Source organism: Drosophila yakuba, chromosome X, assembly GCF_016746365.2.
Source record: "Drosophila yakuba strain Tai18E2 chromosome X, Prin_Dyak_Tai18E2_2.1, whole genome shotgun sequence".
Lineage (NCBI taxonomy): Eukaryota > Metazoa > Arthropoda > Insecta > Diptera > Drosophilidae > Drosophila > Drosophila yakuba.
The window spans coordinates 9,342,259-9,363,452 of record NC_052526.2 but is presented as its reverse complement, the minus strand read 5'-3'; the positions used below and the strand labels follow the sequence as shown (position 1 = coordinate 9,363,452).

Here is a 21,194-nt window from a genome sequence, read left to right as displayed (position 1 = left end):
GTTAACAGTTAACGGTAAACGGCAAACAGTTGCCCCACCGGTCGTGTTTCAGTGCCCGGGTGTTTCAGTTCGCCTGGGGGCTTGGACTCTGGCTGGAGCTGTGATTGGTGGATTGTGAGGCTGAGGCTTCGAAAGAAACGTTAGTTCGGTTAACTGTGGAGAATGCGGCGGAAACGTATGGCAACGGAACGGGTTCGCACCGTGGTGATTTTGAGCCAACCGAAAAGGAACAAAAAATTGTAACAGCAACATAAGATTATTCAAGTACCGTCTGCGATTGTGCGATAATATTATAAATCCTTGATTTGATAAATCTTTTTGAAAACAACATTAAACGTAACAGAGCAATAATGCCTAATGTATTTTCAAATATTAATGTATATTTAAAATATTGATCTTGGCTCAGCACCTTCTTATCGCACAAGCCCAAAGATATTGAGTAAACCGCATAGAACTACCCAATGAACACAACAACGAAACATGAAAATGGAACATTAAATAACAACAACAAAACACTGAAAATGGAACACATAACACAGAAAGCAGAATGCACAGCAACAGAGAGATAGAGAGAGAGTTCGAGACAGAGAGAAAGATCAAGGGACACTTCAATCCCAAGGACTCACCTTAGTTCGCTCCACCTCGCCGTCACCCTTCTCGACATCACTTTGCCCGGATCCGCCGACGAGCTCTTTACTGCCCGCTTGGACCTGCGGAGTGCGACGGAATTTTGAGAAGATCTTCCGGACAAGATGGTCCTGATTCTGGGGCAATTGCGGCTCGTTCTTACGCCGTTCGGCCAATTCTTTTTCGCGCTTCACATCGGCCACCTTGCGAAAAATCAGTCGATGTCTGAGATTGTAGGTGAGCACCAGATTGCGTGCAAAGCTATTCGCAAATGCCGAATAGAAATCGAGGACTTCGAGCAATTTATCACGTTTGATGGCATGCAAATCACAATAGGTCAGAGCACGCACATTGGCCGCACTCTGGCCAACGGCCGAGTCCTTCCAGAATTGATCGCCGAAGACGTCGCCCTTGCCTGAAAAGAAATTGTTGTCAGTGTGCAGTATGATTCGTTAAAGGGCCGCAGATCTATTGCCGATATCGATTGTCTCTTGTCATATAACAGATACATCACCGTCGATGCTTTCTAAACAGATTTCTTTTAATCGTTACCTTTAAAACATATTTTAAAGTTCCATTTAAGTGATATGTGTTTAGTCATTTTACCTGCTACCTCCTATTGCACTGACCTCCGTTATCGAAATAATCGAAAAAATCGACGTAGATAGTTCTGCGGTTTTTGCTGTGGGGAAGTAGTGGGAAATCGAATCGATTTGCCAGACCGCGTAACTCACCCAATATTGCCACAACCTCGTCGTCTTGTATCACCTCCAGACTGCCGGTAACGATGAAGCATAGGCTATCGATGCTCTCGCCGGTGTGATAAAGCAAATCCCCCGGCGCCGAGTGCGACATCATGAAGTGCATCGCCAGTGCCCGGAGACAACCATCCGAGGCCAGACGAAATGCCGGATGCTCGTTAAATACTTTGCGATTTAGATGAACACATATGTCAGCCTTCATATCTTTCGGACAATAGTTTAGTACCTGCGAATTGTATACGAGTTGCGAGTGGCGGTTCGATAGGCTTCGATTCGAGACTAATCGAATCGAAGCGATTCCAATCGAGATTGGTGTAATTGAATTATTTGAGAAAAGAAAACCTTTCTGTATGGGAACTTAAAAACTGCGGACCACCACGGAGGTTTTCCACCCAGATTATTTGATCCTCTGGGCGGAATTCTTCAGCTCTAGTGGCTAACGAGACACGCACACACACGCACACATACACTAATACACATACAACATTGATCGAGTGTCAGTGTGAGTATTTCCTGTTTATTTTTTTTTAGTGTTTTCGTCTGTGACTGTGTGTGTGTGGTTGTATGAGTGTAACTGAGTGCTATTTCCAATTTTCAGGGAAGTAACATCACAATTTTATTTTGGGTTTTAAGGACGGGGACTTGTGGTCTCTTAATTGCGGCACAAACTACAGTCAACGAGATAGTTATAAAGGTCAGTTTATACGGCTTAGACCGGTTGTAAACTATGTTTCTCTCTGTGAACCAAACACGGTTTTATGCAATATCAAAATTTCAGGCGCAAACGACCCCTGAGTTATGTTATTTCTGTAATCTTGGGTTATAGGTTTATAGCTTTCTAGGGGGCGCTGCGCCGTTTGGTTCAGGTTCATCTAAAGGCATGAATTTGACGGACGCTTTTCGTTTTGGCACGGATCTCGCTCGCGGGCAGACACATGGAGAAAATGAAAAGATATATCGATTAGCTGAGTTCTGTTAAAGATGAATTCGTTAGATGTATAGAGCTATTTAGGTAATTCCGCACTTTTTCAGATATCAATTTTCAAAAATTTTGCGACCACCCACAGCTTACCTCGGACCCATCACCAGGACCTTGCTCTGTGGGTGGCTTGGACTTTGGGCTATTTGATTTTTCGGGGCTTGATCTTAGGCCTAAAGAAATGCGATTAGCAACTTCAAAATAATAGAAAAAGAAAGCGCGACAGCAGCGACCAAAGGGTTTTTTGTCGAATAGTTTTGGAGCGAGAGAGAGATAGTACAGGTGTCATGTGAGGTAGCGAATAACAATTAACGAGAATTGTGGTGTCTGTAGTTTGACGTACGAGTATTTAGTGTGGTGAAATTGTTTGTGTGAAGACTGGTTTGTGCTGCTCATAAACATAGCTAACTATGTGTATCCCTACTTTTTTGATTTTCGCAAAAAAAAAATTAACAAATTTTCGCATTTTCGATAAGGAGTACCATCATCAAAATTTGCGAAAAATGGCTAAAAATTAGCCTTTCAATGTATGTACATGGATCGATAGGAAATTTTGTTACGAATTCAACGAGGTATAGCATTCCACTTTTGGACAACTATTTTTAGTGCTATCGAAAAAAAACGGATTTTTTTTTATCAAAAAATCGAAAAAAAAATTTGTTAAAAAATTTTATATTTTCAATCGGCGTTTTCTCCATAATTTGTCAAAAAATGGGTGCACAGCTTAAATAAAGACTGTTTTGTGCTGCTAGTAAACATAGCTAACTATGTCTATCCCAACCTTTTTAATTTTCGCAAAATAAAAATGTAACAAATTTTTCCATTTTTGATAAGGGGTACCATCATCAAAATTTGCGAAAAATTGCCAAAAATTAGCATTTCAATGTATGTACATGGATCGATAGGGAATTTCGTTACGAATTCAACGAGGTATAGCATTCCACTTTTGGGCAACTATTTTTGTTGCTATCCAAAAAAAACGGATTAGTTTTTATCAAAATCTGAGTTTTTGCACTAACTTGGTCAAATTTTGTTGCTACCGAAAAAAAACGATTTACGAATCAATAAACTAATTTCCCGATATTAAAATATGTAGTACTAGTTTATTACACAAATAATAAACTGACGAAATCCATTTACGGAGTGGTTGTTATAAAAATAAAAAAATACAAACAAAAGATGAACAGAATATATGATTAAAAAAAATGTGAACAAAAGTTTGCAGAAGAACCAGCTGTGTGTGGAAAATTTAGTAGCGATTGGCGAGTGGCTAGTAACGAGTTGTGAGGAGCAGTTGTTTAATGTATGCCATGTGTGTATGTGTGCGTATGCCGAGTGCATTAGAGATAGTGATAGGCTGAAGTACGCCAAGCTCTGTAGAGAAGCCAGCTATGTACAAATGGAACCCAGTTCCAGCGCATTGACTTTATAGACAAAAGCGTTTGTGAATGAGACACATAAATGGGAAAATGTATCCCTATACCATCTGACATAATTCCAATATGAATGATGCTGAAAGCTAAAAGCTGTATTGGCAACGAAAAAAGGCTCAAGGCAATTTCAGTTCCCAGAAGATCCTTTTGGATTTGGTGTCATATCGGAAACTTACCTTCTCGGTGTCCAGACCCTTGGTCATGGCCCAGGTGGAGACTACATAGTCCATCACTCGTTCGCTGAGAGCCTTTGGCACCTCGTGCAGCTTCATGAACTCGCGCACATTGTTCAGCATGTCGTGATACTTGGCCGTGGCCGATGTCATCTGCTGAATGATGGTGGTAACGTGTCCAAAGATCGTGGCATACAGCAGAGCTATATCGTTGAGGATTTTCAGATGGGGAGAAAGAGAGAAACGTGATGAGACATTCAGATTTAGCGACGGTGGTGCACACAGAGTTGAAGAGCTCGTAGTTTTTGGGGTTCCATTTAAAGCAAACTTTACACGATCAGCTAGATAACACTTGAGATGTGTGAGAGTGCACAGAGAAGAAAATATGTACCACAAACTGAGAATTTTATTTGTAAATCTCAGCTAATAAAATCAAATCAATATTGTACAATAGAGTAAATTAAAAATTGATTGGCTGTACAGATCAACAAGTTAAAATACTTTGTAGTTTTGGTATTATTTTTTCTCTGTGTGTACGTGAAGTGTGCGTGTGATATGTGTGAATTAGACAGTTATAGCGTGTGTGTTATCAGTAGTCGCTGATTCTACGCGCTGTGGAAGAAAAGACGCACAGGTGCGCGGCTAGAACAGTAATAAATTCCACAGATTGGACGAGCACACAGTTAGACAGAGACGAATAGGTGAGTTGTGGGAAATATAAGGATGTTGGAGCGGGATGGTGAGTGACATGAGCGAAATACTGCGCAGGATTAGCTCCACCATGGCAATTTTTTCTTTGTTGAAGTGCTAATCATGCGCAGTGTTCGACATCATTATATAGTTTACTGATTTTGTTCGAAATGTGGTACAGTACAGCAGAAAAGGTACGCGTTGCAAATAACGAGTTACAGATAAAGAGTACCGAGTATCGGGTTACAAAAAAAGATGTTATCATCAACGAGTTATGATTAGTTACTATTAATGAGTAACGAGTTCGCCCAACGAGTTACTATTACGGATCATGCGTTACGATTGCCGATTAACGTATAACAAGTAACGAGTTACGGACAACGAGTAGAGAGGAATACACAATGCAACTCACACATGGCCACGAATTGTGCAACTAGATGACGACGGAGCAGAAGAAGGGTGGAGAAAAATATTTGACACTTGATTCTGGCTGCGATCAATCAATGATTGACAATGTGAGAATGCGAGTGAGTTGCTCTACTTGGACATGGACAAATGGACATGGGCTACGAATCGAATAATGAGGCTCTACACCAAATAACTGCAGCAATTTATTAGTTCTAGCGGCGCAAGCGGATGGCCTAGCTTTCAAATGAAATCGGAATCGAGAGATCGGAACCGGAATTCAAAAGCGTGACGCGTGTGCGGGAATATCAAGAAACTTGGACGCGGCAACGGAACGTGTTAAGAACACAGCACCTGCAATGATCATCATGCAGATGGTGAACACCTTCTCGTTGTCTGTCTCCGCGGCGACATTGCCAAAGCCCACCTGTACAAAAAAAAGAGAGAACAATCAAATGAGGATATGGAACAGAGAATAGAGAAAAATTAGGGAATTATTTAGTGTGTAGCTTTGATTAGAAAGTATCATCCACAGCCACGCACAAACTTACCGATGTCATGCAGGTCATGGTGAAATATAGGGCCGTCACGTACATGCTTTTCCGTGACGGCCCATTGACCAATTCTGGCCCGGTGTCATTACTCCATATATACGAGTACGGTGACTGGGTGACATTCGCCAGCTTCCACAGCCAACTGTACTGGATCTGAAACGGAATGGTTCACATATGATTAAAGGGATCTGGGGAATGTTGGATAATTTCATACTAACCCCATTATCCGCATCGCTGCGACCAATCGAGTACCAAATGCAGGCTAGCCAATGGGCCACCAGCATGTAGAAGCAGAGCAGCAGGATCAGCATGGCCGCTCCGTACTCCAGGTAGCGGTCCAGTTTTCGCACCACCCTCCCCAGACGCAGAAGGCGGACGACCTTGAGGGCACTGAACAGGGAACCGATACCGTCCTCATCCCGATCGAACGCGTTGAACACGTCGTACGGCAGGCAGCTGAGCAGGTCGATAATGAACCATGACTTTAGATAGTTCATGCGGATCACCTTTGGGTCACTGACCACCTCGCCGCCGGGACCCACGAACGTTGTATGGAAGTTTAAAACTATGCAAATGCATTAGTTAAGTACGTTAGTGTATGCGGCTAACTCACCAATATCTATAAAGAATATAACATCGACTATGGAATCGACCACGAGCAGGGAAACATCCTCTGAGGTTTTATTTTTAAACGCTACATTGTATGGCACCTGGAAAAAAGTTGATATTTAAAATAATGTAATTTTAGAACCCTATTAAAAATGTATGAACAAATTCTTAGTCAACAGGGCGTATTAGTAATACCCCCATTACATTACTCATACGACCCATAATCCCTACTATAAAAATCTTGTAGATTACATTTTTTCGTGTTTTTGCATACAGTATAATTTAAGAGTGAGTACTACCGGTTCCATCACCTGAGCAACAGTTGATACTGCTGCCCTCCACCCACCAACACCCCGTCTATTTTCTGTTGTCTTAACTGTTGCCCCAAGTGGCAGTTAGAAGCCTCTTAACGTGGCTCGTCTTGTCCTGGTCGGAGGTTGGATTACAAACCACGAATGCCGCTGCTTATGTCCTGTCAAGCCCTGTCTCATCCTCCGCCGACCGAGCATATTAATTTAAGCACATGAAACATAAGCCGCCCTCTTTGAGGCCGCAATAGCAGCGAAATGGGTATGGGTATGGGGATGTGGACATGAATGTGGACGTGAATGTGAATGATGAGGTGGAAGAAGAACTCGTCGTCTGAGCAGCCACTTGGTCATGTAAATGTGTGCACTTGTCTGCTGCCATCTCTGGCCCAGCAGCTCGTCCTGCTCGCCGGCTTTTTGTCTGGGTGGGAACCAAACATTAATGTCTGACAGAGGGTCGTTATCTGAACTCTTCACTTGAGGCTGAGCCCAAGCGACGGGTCCTTTCTGATCCGATTTGAGGGTATTTTCCTAATTGTGGGCTATAGCGGGCGCATACTGTACACACACACACACACAATTGCAGGTGATGCGAAGACGGGGAAGGCGAATTCTATACTTTTATTTACCAATTTACAATTCTTTTCACATTTTGCAAGGCGTACTAGTTTAACTAGGTTGATGTTTCAAAAAATATATAATAAATTATTCAAGTTGTAGCTTAATGGTATGTAGTGTAAGTAATTATAAAAAATTTGATATTTTCAATCGGTGTTTTTGACATAATTTGGTCAAAAATGTGCGCACAGCTAAAATGGATACTGTTTTATCCTGCTAATAAACACAGCTAGCTATGTGTATTACTACTTTTTTGGTTTTCGCAAAAAAAAATTTAACAAATTTTCGCATTTTCGATAAGGGGTACCATCATAAAAATTATCGAAAAATGGCCAAAAATTAGCATTTCAATGTATGTACATGGATCGATAGGGAATTTTGTTACAAATTCAACGAGGTATGGCATTCCACTTTTGGACAACTATTTTTACTGCTATCGAAAAAAAACTGATTATTTTTTATCAAAAAATCCAAAAAACAAATTTGTAAAAAAATCGAATATTTTTAATCGGCGTTTTCGCCATAATTTGGCCAAAAATGGACGCACAGCTAAAATGGATACTGTTCTATGCTGGTAATAAACATAGCTAACTATGTGTGTTCCTACTTTTTTGGTTTTCGCAAAATAAAAATTTAACAAATATTCGCATTTTCGATAAGGGGTACCATCATAAAAATTATCGAAAAATGGCCAAAAATTAGCATTTCAATGTATGTACATGGATCGATAGGGAATTTTGTTACGAATTCAACGAGGTATAGCATTCCACTTTTGGACAACTATTTTTAATGCTATTGAAAAAAAACGGATTTTTTTTTATAAAAAAAAAATATTTTCTTTCACATAAATTTTAAGTCGCTTCCATATTCCCAAATGCCTTGTCTACCTGGTTAAAATATCACTTAACTTTCAGCTTTTTTGCGCACTTTGTACTGGCGTAGTTGCAGACAAAGTTTTGATTTGTCGCTGGCTATACAAACATTTATCTCAAAGTTGCGCCAGCCACAACAACGAACAACATCGAGCTGGGAAACCAAATATATAGAAACACCCAGGGACAAACAACTAATACCACAAAATGTCATTAAACAATAAGTAAACGAAAAGTGTGCAACATGAAAACCGAAACAAGAAGCTAACAGGGAATTGCAACTTTCTTTTTGGTTGATACATCATACTATATATACTATTGTAGTTTTCGGAGGGACAGGGACCCAGAACAGAATACGGATATCAATCCCCACGTGTGCGGATGCCAACTTATGTTGAACGCAATTTAAGCGAAAATGTTAACATCTTGTTGACGGAAATAGACACAATTCGAGCAGACAGACGACATCGGCTTTTGAGAACGCATCGCATGCGGCTTTGTGGCAATCTGAATCTGAATGCGAATGTGGGTGGGTATGTCTCCCCCCAATAATCCCATTCCTGGAAAAACCCATTCTCTTGCCCGCACCTGTGTGCAAAAAGCAGACAAAGTCATAAAATATTTTACACTCGCTGGTTAGACAGCATGTTTGGTGTTGGGAAAAAGATGATGATGATGATGCTATCAATGGAAATACAATGAAATTGTACTTTAATGTGGAGCAGGAAGATGAATAAGAATTGCAAAATATTAAACCGCAGAAGTAAAGATACGAATTCAATTTAGAAACAATTGGCAAACAAATCAAACACAGATCAAAAAAATATTACAATAAATGTAGGTTGCATTAGCTGATGTCAAAGCATTTGATATATTAAACTTAATAGGATATATAATTTGTTTAATGACCTAGTGAAGGCAGTTATGTCACTCACCATGATGGCTGTATAAAATGTTAAACACAATATCACCCAGTCCCAAATTGCTTTAAATGCACAATAATGCAGGAGTATGTGTGGCGGCGTTTTGGGGGCTTCCTGTCGGTACTGTGGCATGATATCAGCACTCAAGGACATCATCTGTGTGTGTGTGTAGAGAAATAGGTAATAGGTAATAATAGGTAAGATAAATGAATAGAGTAGAATGCAGGACTCACATGCGCCAGATTGGACTGCTTCGTGGGATCCTTCAGCGTGGGCAGATGGGCGCTGAACTGGCGACTCCGGGTCACCGATCTTGCCAATTTGGCGAACTTCGAGAGACCTAAAACTGGCAAAAATAGATTAACCGCTACGAGGTGGGTACACGCACACAAACACCGATAAATAAACAGTGCAGCGAATCAGTAAACATCCAGCACAAAAGGATAACAAATACAATGTACTCAGAGATATGAGTGGTATTTATACATATACGTTTAGATATATATATATACATGAACAATATAAGGAGTGTTGGCACAGCGAATTGGGTTTGTTTTTCGTTTTCGGTTGGGGGTTTTCGTTTTGTTGGTTTTCAATTTGTTCAAGCGTATTTACAGGTGGGTGTTGTGATTGCGTGTGTGTGCGTGTGTGATTGTGTGTGTAGACATGGAAAGAGAGAGCAGATAAGTTGAGTAGTAAGGCGGAAAGAGACGTTCACATTCATATACATAGAGGTGCAATAAATGGACATGAAGCACGGCTGCTACAAATGTAATAGTTCCCTTGACTATTCCTAAAATTAAACAAGTCACTTTTACATTTTAAAGATGCTGCATTTTTAGAAATGCAATCTTAGTTATCACCTTTAATGCAGGGCTTTGTATAAGCTTGATTTTATAAAAATGAAATGCATGTCAGCTTTTTTAAAATTTGCACATTAGGCAACCGTGGTCCATGGGTGATTTCTTAATAAAAACTGTGGAGCATTCACTTACCTCCCTTGGTGTCCTCGCTGTCGATGGGCTGCTTGAGGGCCGTGATGTCCCGGAAGGTCAGCAGGAAGAGCACCACCAGGTCGCGTTCGTTGCGTATGGGTGCGACCTGTAGCAGCAGCCATAATGGGGTTTCTGCGGGTATGCGATTCGGAATTAATAACAATTATAGGTAAGAACGGCACAATGACGTTGCTAAAAGGGGGGTACGAACACCAGATATGCATAAGTATATCCATAGATACATATAGGTAATTCCATTCGCATTGGGGTCAGGACATGAGCGTGGACACAGTGAGATGGACAGACAGACAGACAGACATTTCATTGGATTGCAATTATTGATATGGAACGCTGGTTAATGGATGCTGCATTCGGAATGCACAATGCTGCCTTCGGACACAATGGCCGGCATGTAAATCGCCAGCGTACAGTGCACTCCATATGTGTGCAACAGCTGAAACTGTTTGTCCTTTGTCTCTGCGCATGAATAATTCAATAGGCACACCGATTGTCGTAGCAATCGATGGGTTTGCCAATGCAAATCTACGCATTAAAGTCACACATTCATTTTCAGGAGTATTGGGAATACTCATATGCGGTATTTGAGAAATTAAATAAAATAATATATACTCTTTATATATTTTATAAAGAATCTTCTTGATCAGAGGACTACTTTTGAATAATTGTTGCTAATTAGTTATTAGTGGGCTATGCAGCGAGTATGTTAGTTTTAATTGCCAAGGACTTATTTATTTTTTACACGTACTGCTAACGACCGCAATTCTCGTAATTGCCATTAAAGGACATATATATCTCTCTCTCTCTCTTTCTCATCCGTTCCGATTGCGTGTACGTGTACGTGTGCGTTTGTGTTTGATGGCATAATTATTCACCAATTGCAAGCACAATTTGCTACTTCCGTTTCCGGTGAATGTTTATGTGCGGTCATTGTTTCACTCGCTGTTCCCATTTCTAAACGTATACTACTTATTCCGATGCCGGCATTGATGCGAACTGACAGGATTCATTTGCTCTGTCTATATCCAATTACCAGGGGACACACCTATCAGTGGGATATTCAGTTATTATAGTCTGGCTATCCTTGGCCCAAATCCGAATTGAAGCAAATATTTTGCTATCTTAGTTTGGTAGCACCGAAGTCAAAGTGCGCCAGATGTTGCATTTTCCCATATATTGCAATTGATTTATGCCAATTTAATGCTCCCCCCCCACACACCCATATTTCCGCTTTATTTCTGACCGCATATGCAACAGGATGAGGATATATTGCTGCGGGCAGACTGCCAAGACATGAATCGAGATGGAAACCATGGCAGCAGCGGTATTGCCACTTGGAAAATTCCACTGGTAGCGCGGAAAATGACCCACCCCGCCTCAAAAGCATCACCCCCCCCTTTTCAAATACCTTGGGTTTGTGCCTTGCCAAACTGCGAGAGGGCGCAGCCACACTGCAAATCTGAAAATTGATACTCGAAGGCGTTAATTCATGAGCTTCAACACCCAAAAATGTCTGGCGATACTGGGCTATAGGGAGCTTCAATGGGTGGCTTCAATGGCACGACTCGATTCCACTTGATTTGCTTGAAATTGGTGTTGGGGATTCAGTATTGGGGATCTGGGATTAGACGGATATGGGCAAATACTACAGGTGTCTGGGCGGGCAGGCAGCTTGATTGATGGGGCCCACTCAAAAGTGCCGGCGGGCTGCCATCGTAGCCCCAATTCGTTGGAATTACGGGTTAGGTGGGCAGGTGGCAAGGGTACAGGCTTGTGCACACTTGCAAATAGAATTCAAAAGGGGGCTGGAGGGGCTTGGAGTGGGGGGGGGGGGGGGGAGCTGTTTGGGAATGAATTATGAAAGGTTCGGAGTCAGAAATTCACGAAGTGAACAATTTACAATGGGCACAAGTCGAGCATAAAGCCAAATAGCCTACAGTGGCGGTTAAATGATTAATTTGGATTCGAAAGTTGTACAAACTTATGGAAAAAACATTGGGATTGTGGGAAAAATATTAGCTGCAGAACTAATTACTTAAACATCTCTAAATTAGTAGTTATCCCTTAACAGTTGCTGATTATTCTACCGTGTATCGTTACAAAAAAAAAGGTCAAGCAACCTTTTGTAAAGCAGGAAGACTTTGATTTAGGTATAGCATTTGCTGCAACTTTTGGCCAAGAGGCGCAGGCAATTTGGCACAAAACAATCGATCCTAGGGACGGGGTCAGAGGTCAGCGGACGGGGTCCTTAAGCATACTCACTGTTCTTCTTGTAGAGCAAAATCTCGAACTGATCCTGCTGCTGGTTCTCCAGCGTGTACTCCAGCCGTCCCACCGTCTCCTTGTCTGTCAGCTCGCCATACATGAAGCCGCATCTGCAGGGTTTTTTTTTTTTTTTTTCGCCAAGGATGTGAATGCGAATGTGGATGCAATGATGCCGGGATGCCAGAATGCCAGGTTGCCGGAGATGGAGATGCCAGAAGAAATAGAAAGAGATGTGGAGAGCAAACGAGGTATTATTCTTGGTTAGCTTTACATTGGTTGCATGCCACAAATGCACACACACACACACAGAGACACACACAAACCTATATAGAAAAAAGAAACACATATGCGCACACACACATGGACGCCAGGGCAAGCACATGCAGCGGAAAATGGGAAAACAGAAAGCGTTCCAATTGGAGGAAAACATGCCGAACAAAACAAGATTGATGCACCTGGGGCCCATTGGGTGAAAATACGAAGAAGCTTGACTGCACACAGCAAAAAGTATTAAACAAATATCAATTTAATGCACCGCTGCTCAACCGATGGGATACCACATTTCCTTGCGACTCGGGTCAATAATTTATGTATTATATTGGGTCAAGGAGTTGTAGTAATACCTTAAGAAATTCCTTGAGCTAAATAACACATATATTGCAGTTGGGCATTTGGTTTTTATTAAAAACTTAATCAATACTAAATCTTTGCCAAATTTGTTGTTCATTTAGTTTAGTTTAGTTTTCTGACAGTGTTGTACACGTAAAGACCTGGATTATTGAAATCAAAAACCCTATTCGGAAATTTGCTATTCCCAACATACGGACGAAAGTTATGCGTGGTAAACTTTTCCCGGCTTTTCCCCAACGAAAAGTTGATAACTATGGACACGCTTCCTATGAGTTGGCTTCCTAATGCATATGCTTTAGATACCTTTTGTTGTATGTATTATTTTTCGTTCGCTTTTCCAATGAATACCAAATAATTAATGATCGAGTTTCTGGGTTAAACAGGGGACTAAAGTTTCCGTGCCTCTGTGTATTGACTTGGAAAAGTCAGCACAAAATCGGGACAGGGAAACCGCTTGCAGTGTCGCACAAAAAGTGTTGCATACTTTTCGGGCCAGGCTCGATGACGTCAGCGGCGAACGAAGGGAAACGAGAACGCTGCCGAAGGAAATGTGGGTAAAGCAAGAAGGGAAGTGGAGATGGAGGAGCTGTAGTTAATTTCTGTTGTTTTGCTTTATTCGTGCCCCGAACAAAAGTTCAACAAACTACGAAATGGCGACGTCACGGGTTCCTTAATGTGTGTGTTCGTTATGTTCACACACACACACACTGGGGCAAAAAACGAAATTGGGTTACAAAGCAAACAAAAAACAGGTCCTGGATTCGGGGATATGGCCATAGATATATACACACGTATAGATATGGATGCACAAAGTGTTTATGTGCTCATGGGTGGATAGCATAGCATAGTAAAAGCCCTCGACAAGCACTCGAAATTCTATTATTTTCTAGGGGGTCCAAGGAAAAGCACTCAACGAAAATCCCTAATTCAATCTAACATATACTGGAGAGCCGTACACAAAGGCCCCCCCACTAGGTGAAAATGCACTTAAGTGATTTCGAAAACCCTTTCACGACGCAAAAAAAATGCTTAAGTCAGGATTTTTTGATTAAAATCAAAAGTAAGTGCGCATAAAAGGAGTTATAATTTTATATTCTTGTATTGCATTAAAACCTTTTCGAAATAGTTAAAGATTTTCATAGGGGATAAAGTCGACCAACTAGTCGTATACGTAACCTTGTTGGCCTTTCTGGCATTTACAGTACATTTTTCAAGCCAGCTGAAGAGCATTTCGTTTAAGGAAGCGTGAAAATCGTCATAACGGGCTTCTACTGTACAGGAAACTTTCGAGAAACGAAAAGCGATTTGCGTTGCTGCAAAAGAAATTGCATTGAAGCAAATGTCAAGTGAAAATCAAACGATTCCTTGGATATTTTTGCATTTCTTCTCCCACCTTCTTCTGTTTTGCTTTCTTCCCTTTTGTGCTTTTTTTTTGCTGGTCAATGTTTTCTTGTTGCCTTTGGCCGTCATTCCTACTTGTTTCATTGCTCGTCTTTTTGTGTTTTTTGGATCACACGCGACCAGAAAACAGAAACAAACAAAAAGAGGGACAACAACAAAAGTGGGTCACAGCAACAACAACACGCACGGATTGAGCGAAAGAAAGAACGGCATAGAAAGATGGGCCCAGCGCGTGAAAGAGATGGCAATAGCGCTAGCTAAACGGCAGATTGGCATTAAAAACTTGTACGTTTTTTTTTCACCTGGGGAATTTTCGGGACCGCTGATGCTGCAGCAGGTGAGCTGACGAACGAACCGTACTCCTATTCTTTTTAGGGCCGCTTTTTGGCCCGCAAATTACAAACAATTCTCGGGAGAATCATTGGATGTACGCTGGCCTCCGGGCCGCCGCTTGTTGATTTATGAGGCTGGTGGGCGAAAGAGATAGATGGCAATGGAGATGGCGTAGAAAGAGACGGCCTTAGACGAAGGCAGCAACAAAAAATGAAAAGGGGTTGAGGGACCGAGTTCACGACCATGGAAAGTACTATCCGAATTCGGGCAAACAAATGCAGTTAACACTATTTTTCTCCCCATCGCTTTTTTTGCTGTATCCATCCCTTTCGCATGCCTGTTCTTCTCTCTCGCTTACTCCCCCATCACATCAATTCACCAAAGGATTGCATAGAAAATTTGTTTGGCCAGGACCAACGGCAGGCAATTTGCAACAGTGTAACGGGAAATGGAAACGCAAGCGGTAGGCACAAAAGGAAAACGGGTTTTGGGGGAAAAGTAGACCAATTTCCCGCGGAAAAATTAAACCAACTTTACCAGGGGAATTCACATTGCCTTAACATTTTTGGAATGCCGATTCGGATATGCATTACGTATTTCAGAGATATTAGCGCAATTGAATAACAATTCATTTTCATCCCTGTTCTTAGGGAAATCAAACAGGAACTCCATCGCTACCATATATCCCATTTTTGATTCTTTGTGGCATGTTTCTCCAATTACAACAGATAAAAAAAAAAAATAGGGAAAAGCCCTCCTGTCCATCTGCATTAAGTTCGCTGAGCAGCAAAGTGCATTAAGTTCGACAATGGTTTTTTAATGGACAGCGCAAATATGCGCAAATTAATTGGAAAAAAAAAAACAGAAAAATATATGCGGATAAAGGAGCTGGAACAATAAATGAACTTCACATTCAATGTCCGGGTGTAAGCAGCTGTGGATAAGCCGTTAAGCAGATAAACACGGTGGAAAATTGTGGAAAACATGGGGGCGGGGATAGCGGCGTGGGCATGGGCGTGGGCGTGGGTTTTTCCGGATGAGGCAGGTCAGGTGCGTGAACGAGTTGTTAATGGGACAAGAGTGGCAAGAAATCTCCTGCAATCTCGGACAAATCCTCTTAGCCGTCAAGTCTCCCAAAGGGAAATGCGCAGCAGAGTCTCCGCCCTGTCTGTCTGCCACTCCCCCTCCCCCCACCGCTTTTCCACCTCCTCTATTCACAGATTTTCCACCTGCAGCAACTGTGCAGCTTACAGTTTGAGCAGCACTGCTCAAAAGCTAATATTTGCCTAAGAAATGAGCATGCAACTTTAACGTGATTAAAAGTCAAACTGAAGAAGGTGAAAGTGTCGATGTTAAACAAAAAGATAAGTGCTATGAAATCTAAGAAGGAGAAATACCAGGCTATAGATTGGTTGTTAAACGTAAAACAGTCAAATGAATAAGTGTGCATAAACTGTTTTTCGTTGTATACATACAATAAAAGTAAAATAATTGACACATAATCACATATGTATATGTGTGCAGTAATAAATCAACATATGGCCAAAGCTATCGACCAGTTAAGCCGCAACATCAAGGACACCAATAAATATATATAGTTACATATATCAATAGTCATTTGGGGATTAACAATTAAAGCACCGATTATTATTCAAACGCAGTAAACACCAATAACAGCGAGTAGAGAGCGAAAGTAGTTGAAGTGAGTAGAAATCGGCAATACGTACACATACCTGCACGACTTCTGCATGACCTCGGCCCGATTATAGCCGCTGATCTTGCAGAAGGACTCATTGCAGTAGACGATCGGGAAATCGACGATTTGTGCGTTGGCCAAAAGAAACGAGCTGTCCGCTGAAAGAAACCAGACAAAAAAATGCACAATGTTATGGGTAATATATAAAACATTTAAGCAAACATTAATAACCATTAATATCAAATGTTTTAGCCAAAACAAACATCCACCTGTTATCCTAAATAGATTCAGCTCTTCACCAAACTTATTCACGATTGCTTGTACAAATGTTTTGGCATTAAAGAATCTACATATCCAAAGGACAGCTTATCCATTTCACAAATTCCTCGGAAAATGGCCAACGACAAATTTGTCATTGTCAGTCAGTCGGTAAGTCAGTCTATTGGGCTTTTGGCGTGAAAGTTTATCAAAATATTTGAGCGTAATTGGAACATTTCAAATGTTGTCATTCATAATCAAAATCGTTTTATTGACTGCCAGCCACCCACTCACTTTTGGGTGAATTGGCGTAGTCAGTTGTCAGAAATGCTAGAGGTACTTAAAAATAAACTATACTTTAGGTACAATTCCAACACCTAGGCAATATATTTGTGTAGAAAGTACTTTTTTTATTTAAATTAAATAATTTTACACATGATGTTGATAGCTTGAGTACTGAACCAAGAATCACAATTGTATTTATAGAGGGTTTACTCTTCATTATTGCAAATAGTACCTGTACCCCGGATAGCGCCCAACACTTCCCATCCGTGAGTCGTCTAATGGCGGTTGTTATGGCTGAATTTGTTACAGGTACCAGTTTAAATACGAATTCAAGTCCTCGGGTAAGCAGGTAACATGTGTAAACCACGCGCTGGCATCGCATGGCAGGCACATAGACACGGACATGGCTACGCAGACATACGGACAGACATATAGACTCGTATACGGACACACGGACATACGGACAACAATACGGACACGGACATGGCATCGTACGTGTAACTGGCATCGACCTGCAGACCAGCCCTTTACTATCCCATTAAGTCTGAATGGTTGTTTTACTATTTATTTGCTGCTTGCCATTTGGCTTGTTTTCCCTTGTCTGTTTTTTTTTTTTTTGCACAAACATTCGTTTTACTTTTGGGTGATTTTATTAGTGGCGTTTGACGTGCCCCCTACTGGGAATTCAAGCGGAACTCAAAGGCACAAGTTTATATTTTAAAAATGAAAATATAAGTACCTTAAATAATTTGTAATAAATAGAACATGACAATTAATATGAAAATTTCACAACAAATCATACCTACGATTTTACTAGTATTAATATTATAGTATTGTGATGCTACATTTTAAGGTACCGAATCTTTTGCAATGAGAAAATATAATATTATATAACTTATTTTAATAACTCGCAAAACATTCGGTTCACCTGGTCGAATCAGTTGCTGTTACATTGTATTGACATTATGTGGAAAATGGGCGAACTGGAAGGTAATATCGCGAGGGTGGGGCAAGTGGAAGTGGAGTCTCCTCTTAGCTGGCAAATGCAAATGTGGCAGGCATGCCATTCCTGGCCCAAGTTGCATGTCGCAGGTGCCAGACGACGGGAGCAGCAAAGGCAGCAAAAGCAGGAACTGCAGGAAAATGCGGGGAAAATCCGAAGGGGGAAACAGAGCAGAAGGCGAAACAGAACGCGATGAAGGGGCTGGAGAAAAGCAAAAGCACACTAACCCACATTGACATGGACATGGCCAAGCCAATGAATATGTATAAAAATATTCGCATGCAATGGCTCGATGGCTCTGCTGCCGTTGGAAAATGGGAAATGCATATTTATGTGATACACACACACATACAGACCCACACTGGCACGCAAGCTCACTGACTCACACACACACACACACTCACATGTGAAGCACTTTTTACGACTGCAACAAGGACATCAGCTACAAGAACAACAAGAACGCTTGCTACTTTATAGTGTCAACAGTTGCCGTGACTGAAGCAAAATAAAAATAAAAAAAAAACAAAACAGGAAAAGGAAAAATTAAAGGAGGTGGACGGCTATATATGTGTGTATGTACATACATACAGATGTATGTGTGGACCAAGCGGCTATCTCGTTACGCTCTGCAATTGACTGTTGCTGGAAAAATGGTGGCAAAGCAGCAACCTCAGCGTTTACAACCGAAAATTGGGTTGGACCACTCTCTCTCTTTCCCTCTGAAAACTTAATTGGCTAAGTTCTAACTTAATTACTCGAAAATAAAGTTTAAAACCGCAAATTATTCGGATGGACACGGACAAGACTCTAAGGATTTAAGTCACTATGTGCATTTCAAATTTTTATTTGTATTTATTGCGAATATAAACAACAAATTATAACTTTTGTGGTGGCATGGAAATATTACACATACGCCACGTTATCCAGGTCAGTGTTTTTTGTTGTGGACAGGCTTTAGTTTGCATATTCATTGCGTCAATATGTAGACATTAATAAATATGTTTAAAATGAATACAACACCTCCCGGTGTGCCAGCTTGCAATTTCAATTTTATATTTAATCTTAAACAACAAATATATTTAGGGCATTCAATATGTTGTCCCCAGCAACGCTTACGGCATTTCCTTTTACCAATACCCCCTGGAACGGAATTTATTTTACACTTTGCATTCAAGAAAAAACTATTATTGGAAAATATTCGGTTTATTTAACTAGTCTCATTGTACTGCCAAGTAAACATTTATTCAGCACATAAAACCATAACTTGAAATTGGAGCACGAATAAGCAATAAATCATACATTAAGCATTCAGGATAATTGTTAGTATTACAACGAAGGTCCAGTCTAAGCAACAAATGGCCAGTTCCTTCGCGGATCTAATCCTTGCATTCGAGCAGTCTTCATTTTCGCAAGGCGTAAACCTGGCGGCTGCTATTGCTATCAAGTCAGCATCACCACATTTTTTAAAGGGGGGTTTTGGGTGGGTCTTGGCTGGTCGGTAAGGCGTGGGGTGGTTTTGGGTGGCTTAGGGTGGCTTACGGTGGCTCAGAATCGCTCATGTGTGGTTGCACCGCTGTTGCCCTGCGACTGCGACACTTAATCGCATTCAAAGCTGGCGCACAAAGATTTGCAATTTGCCTTGGCCACTTTTGTCCGGCAGCGATTTTAGTCCCTTTTAAGCCGCGGATTCAACTGCTGCCATCTCCCACCAACCACCGGCTACCACCCACCGGCTACCACCCACCGCATCAAGCATCATGGCATCCCTTAACCCGATTTGGCACCGCAATTGAAGCGGGAATGCGGGAGCGATGTCAACTGGATGCCTTGGGAGCCGGAGTGAAAGCAGATTGGCACCAAGGTTTTCCCGGAACAATTTTTTCCACGAAATTAGATCACAATGAATGTGTAAACTATGTACTTCTAGGATGCTGCGATGCTGCGATGTTGGCTCAACAGATGTCACTGAATATTTAAAACGACATTTGAGGCCTTCTCAACTTTGATTTACGTCTGTTTCCCAGAATAAAGCTTATTACCAAATATTCGGCTAAGGAGAAATAGCTCTCTCAAGGTATTCATAAATATTGTATATATATTGATGCTTAGGCTTAACTTAAAGTGAGTGATTCCACGAACAAATTTGTAACTAAAGTACTGAGAAAATAACGCCGATAGCGATTCGCTCTAACTAATAAAGCACTTGAAACGCCAAATCAAATAATAATAACGTTAGGAAATGAATATTTCATTGCTGATTGACAGCAACATCTCCGTGCCCTGATTGCCCAATTATTTATGAGCTCGATCAAGGATGATATATTATAAACGTCAACATCAACCGCCAATCGTTGTTTCACGACAACCAAAAAAAAGGAGGGTTACTTACAATTTAATTAATGATTTTTTGATTTTTATTTGAAAGCCAAACAAAAGGAGAAGAGCTGAGGCAAAAAACGACCCAACACAACAGTATCGAAAATACAGAGAAGGGCTATATCTTGTATTGAGAATTTTGTATTGGGCTTAGCTTTTGGGAGCTGACAACTCAACCTGAAATGTCAACAAGCCGACAGAGGAACAAAGGAATTGGGGATCGGGATTCAGGACCCGGGATACGTATTCGGTTAGGGGTCCTTTTTTCCAGCAGGCGGTCCGTGTTTCTCGATGATTGATGACAACCCACTTTTGTATTTCCCCGCCACTCTTGGCCAATTAGCCGTGCAGCATTTACAGTTGTAAGTTGGCCCAAAACCGGGGGGAAAAAAAGTAAAGTAGAAAAGCGGGGAGCCCTGTCGTTGATTGATTTGAATTTGTGCGGTCGACCGCAGTCCCAAAAATAGTCCTCCTAAGTGGATTTGTTAGTCGAAGGAAAGAGTGAAGACCTTGGATGGGGGACCTCCAAGGGATATAACAAAACTAGTCCATTACCTAAATACACTGGCACACATGCAAATGCGGTTGCAATTCCGCAAAACTTTCATTTCCGCTTGGCCATCGCACAGTGGGCCAAATGTGCCATTTTGTGGCTCATTCGATTAGGCTTTCATTTATTTTCAAGGTTACAAAACTGCCATGCTTTCAATGGCGCATGTTTGTATGTGTTTGTGTTTTTTTATTTCCCAGATTGTCTCAATTTTCCCACTGTGCGCAGCACCATTTTCTCGGCTACTGTTGCTTTTCACCCGGCCATTTCCCCTTTGCCCATATTACCCCATGTGCACCCCTTAATTTCCATCCCCCAGCACTTCAGTTTTATGGCCAGTTTTGTCATTATTTTTTTGCGGTTTTTGCATTTGCCATCTTCCTTGTGGTTGTCGGCGTTGGTTTCTGTTGCTGTTTCCATTGTTTGGAACTT

General features: G+C 41.3%; 1 protein-coding gene across 13 annotated transcripts in view; it reads right to left on the bottom strand.

Annotated features, from left to right (window-relative positions):
- Positions 1–21,194, bottom strand: part of LOC6524772 (potassium voltage-gated channel protein eag) — a 54,817-nt gene that overhangs the window by 8,204 nt on the left and 25,419 nt on the right. For 5 of the 13 annotated variants that reach the window (XM_015190393.3, XM_043207305.1, XM_039377832.2 and 2 more), the window contains 13 exons: positions 16,322–16,448; positions 12,228–12,340; positions 11,374–11,424; positions 9,948–10,079; positions 9,186–9,298; positions 8,965–9,108; positions 6,236–6,332; positions 5,841–6,187; positions 5,620–5,775; positions 5,423–5,495; positions 3,977–4,176; positions 1,362–1,614; positions 627–1,042 (listed from right to left, as the gene is read on the bottom strand). In XM_015190393.3, coding sequence (XP_015045879.1) covers positions 627–1,042; positions 1,362–1,614; positions 3,977–4,176; positions 5,423–5,495; positions 5,620–5,775; positions 5,841–6,187; positions 6,236–6,332; positions 8,965–9,108; positions 9,186–9,298; positions 9,948–10,079; positions 11,374–11,424; positions 12,228–12,340; positions 16,322–16,448 — 2,222 coding nt within the window. The remainder of the gene's footprint in view (positions 1–626; positions 1,043–1,361; positions 1,615–3,976; positions 4,177–5,422; positions 5,496–5,619; positions 5,776–5,840; positions 6,188–6,235; positions 6,333–8,964; positions 9,109–9,185; positions 9,299–9,947; positions 10,080–11,373; positions 11,425–12,227; positions 12,341–16,321; positions 16,449–21,194) is intronic. The other 8 variants (XM_015190391.3, XM_002100580.4, XM_043207310.1 and 5 more) reach the window with 6 other exon arrangements.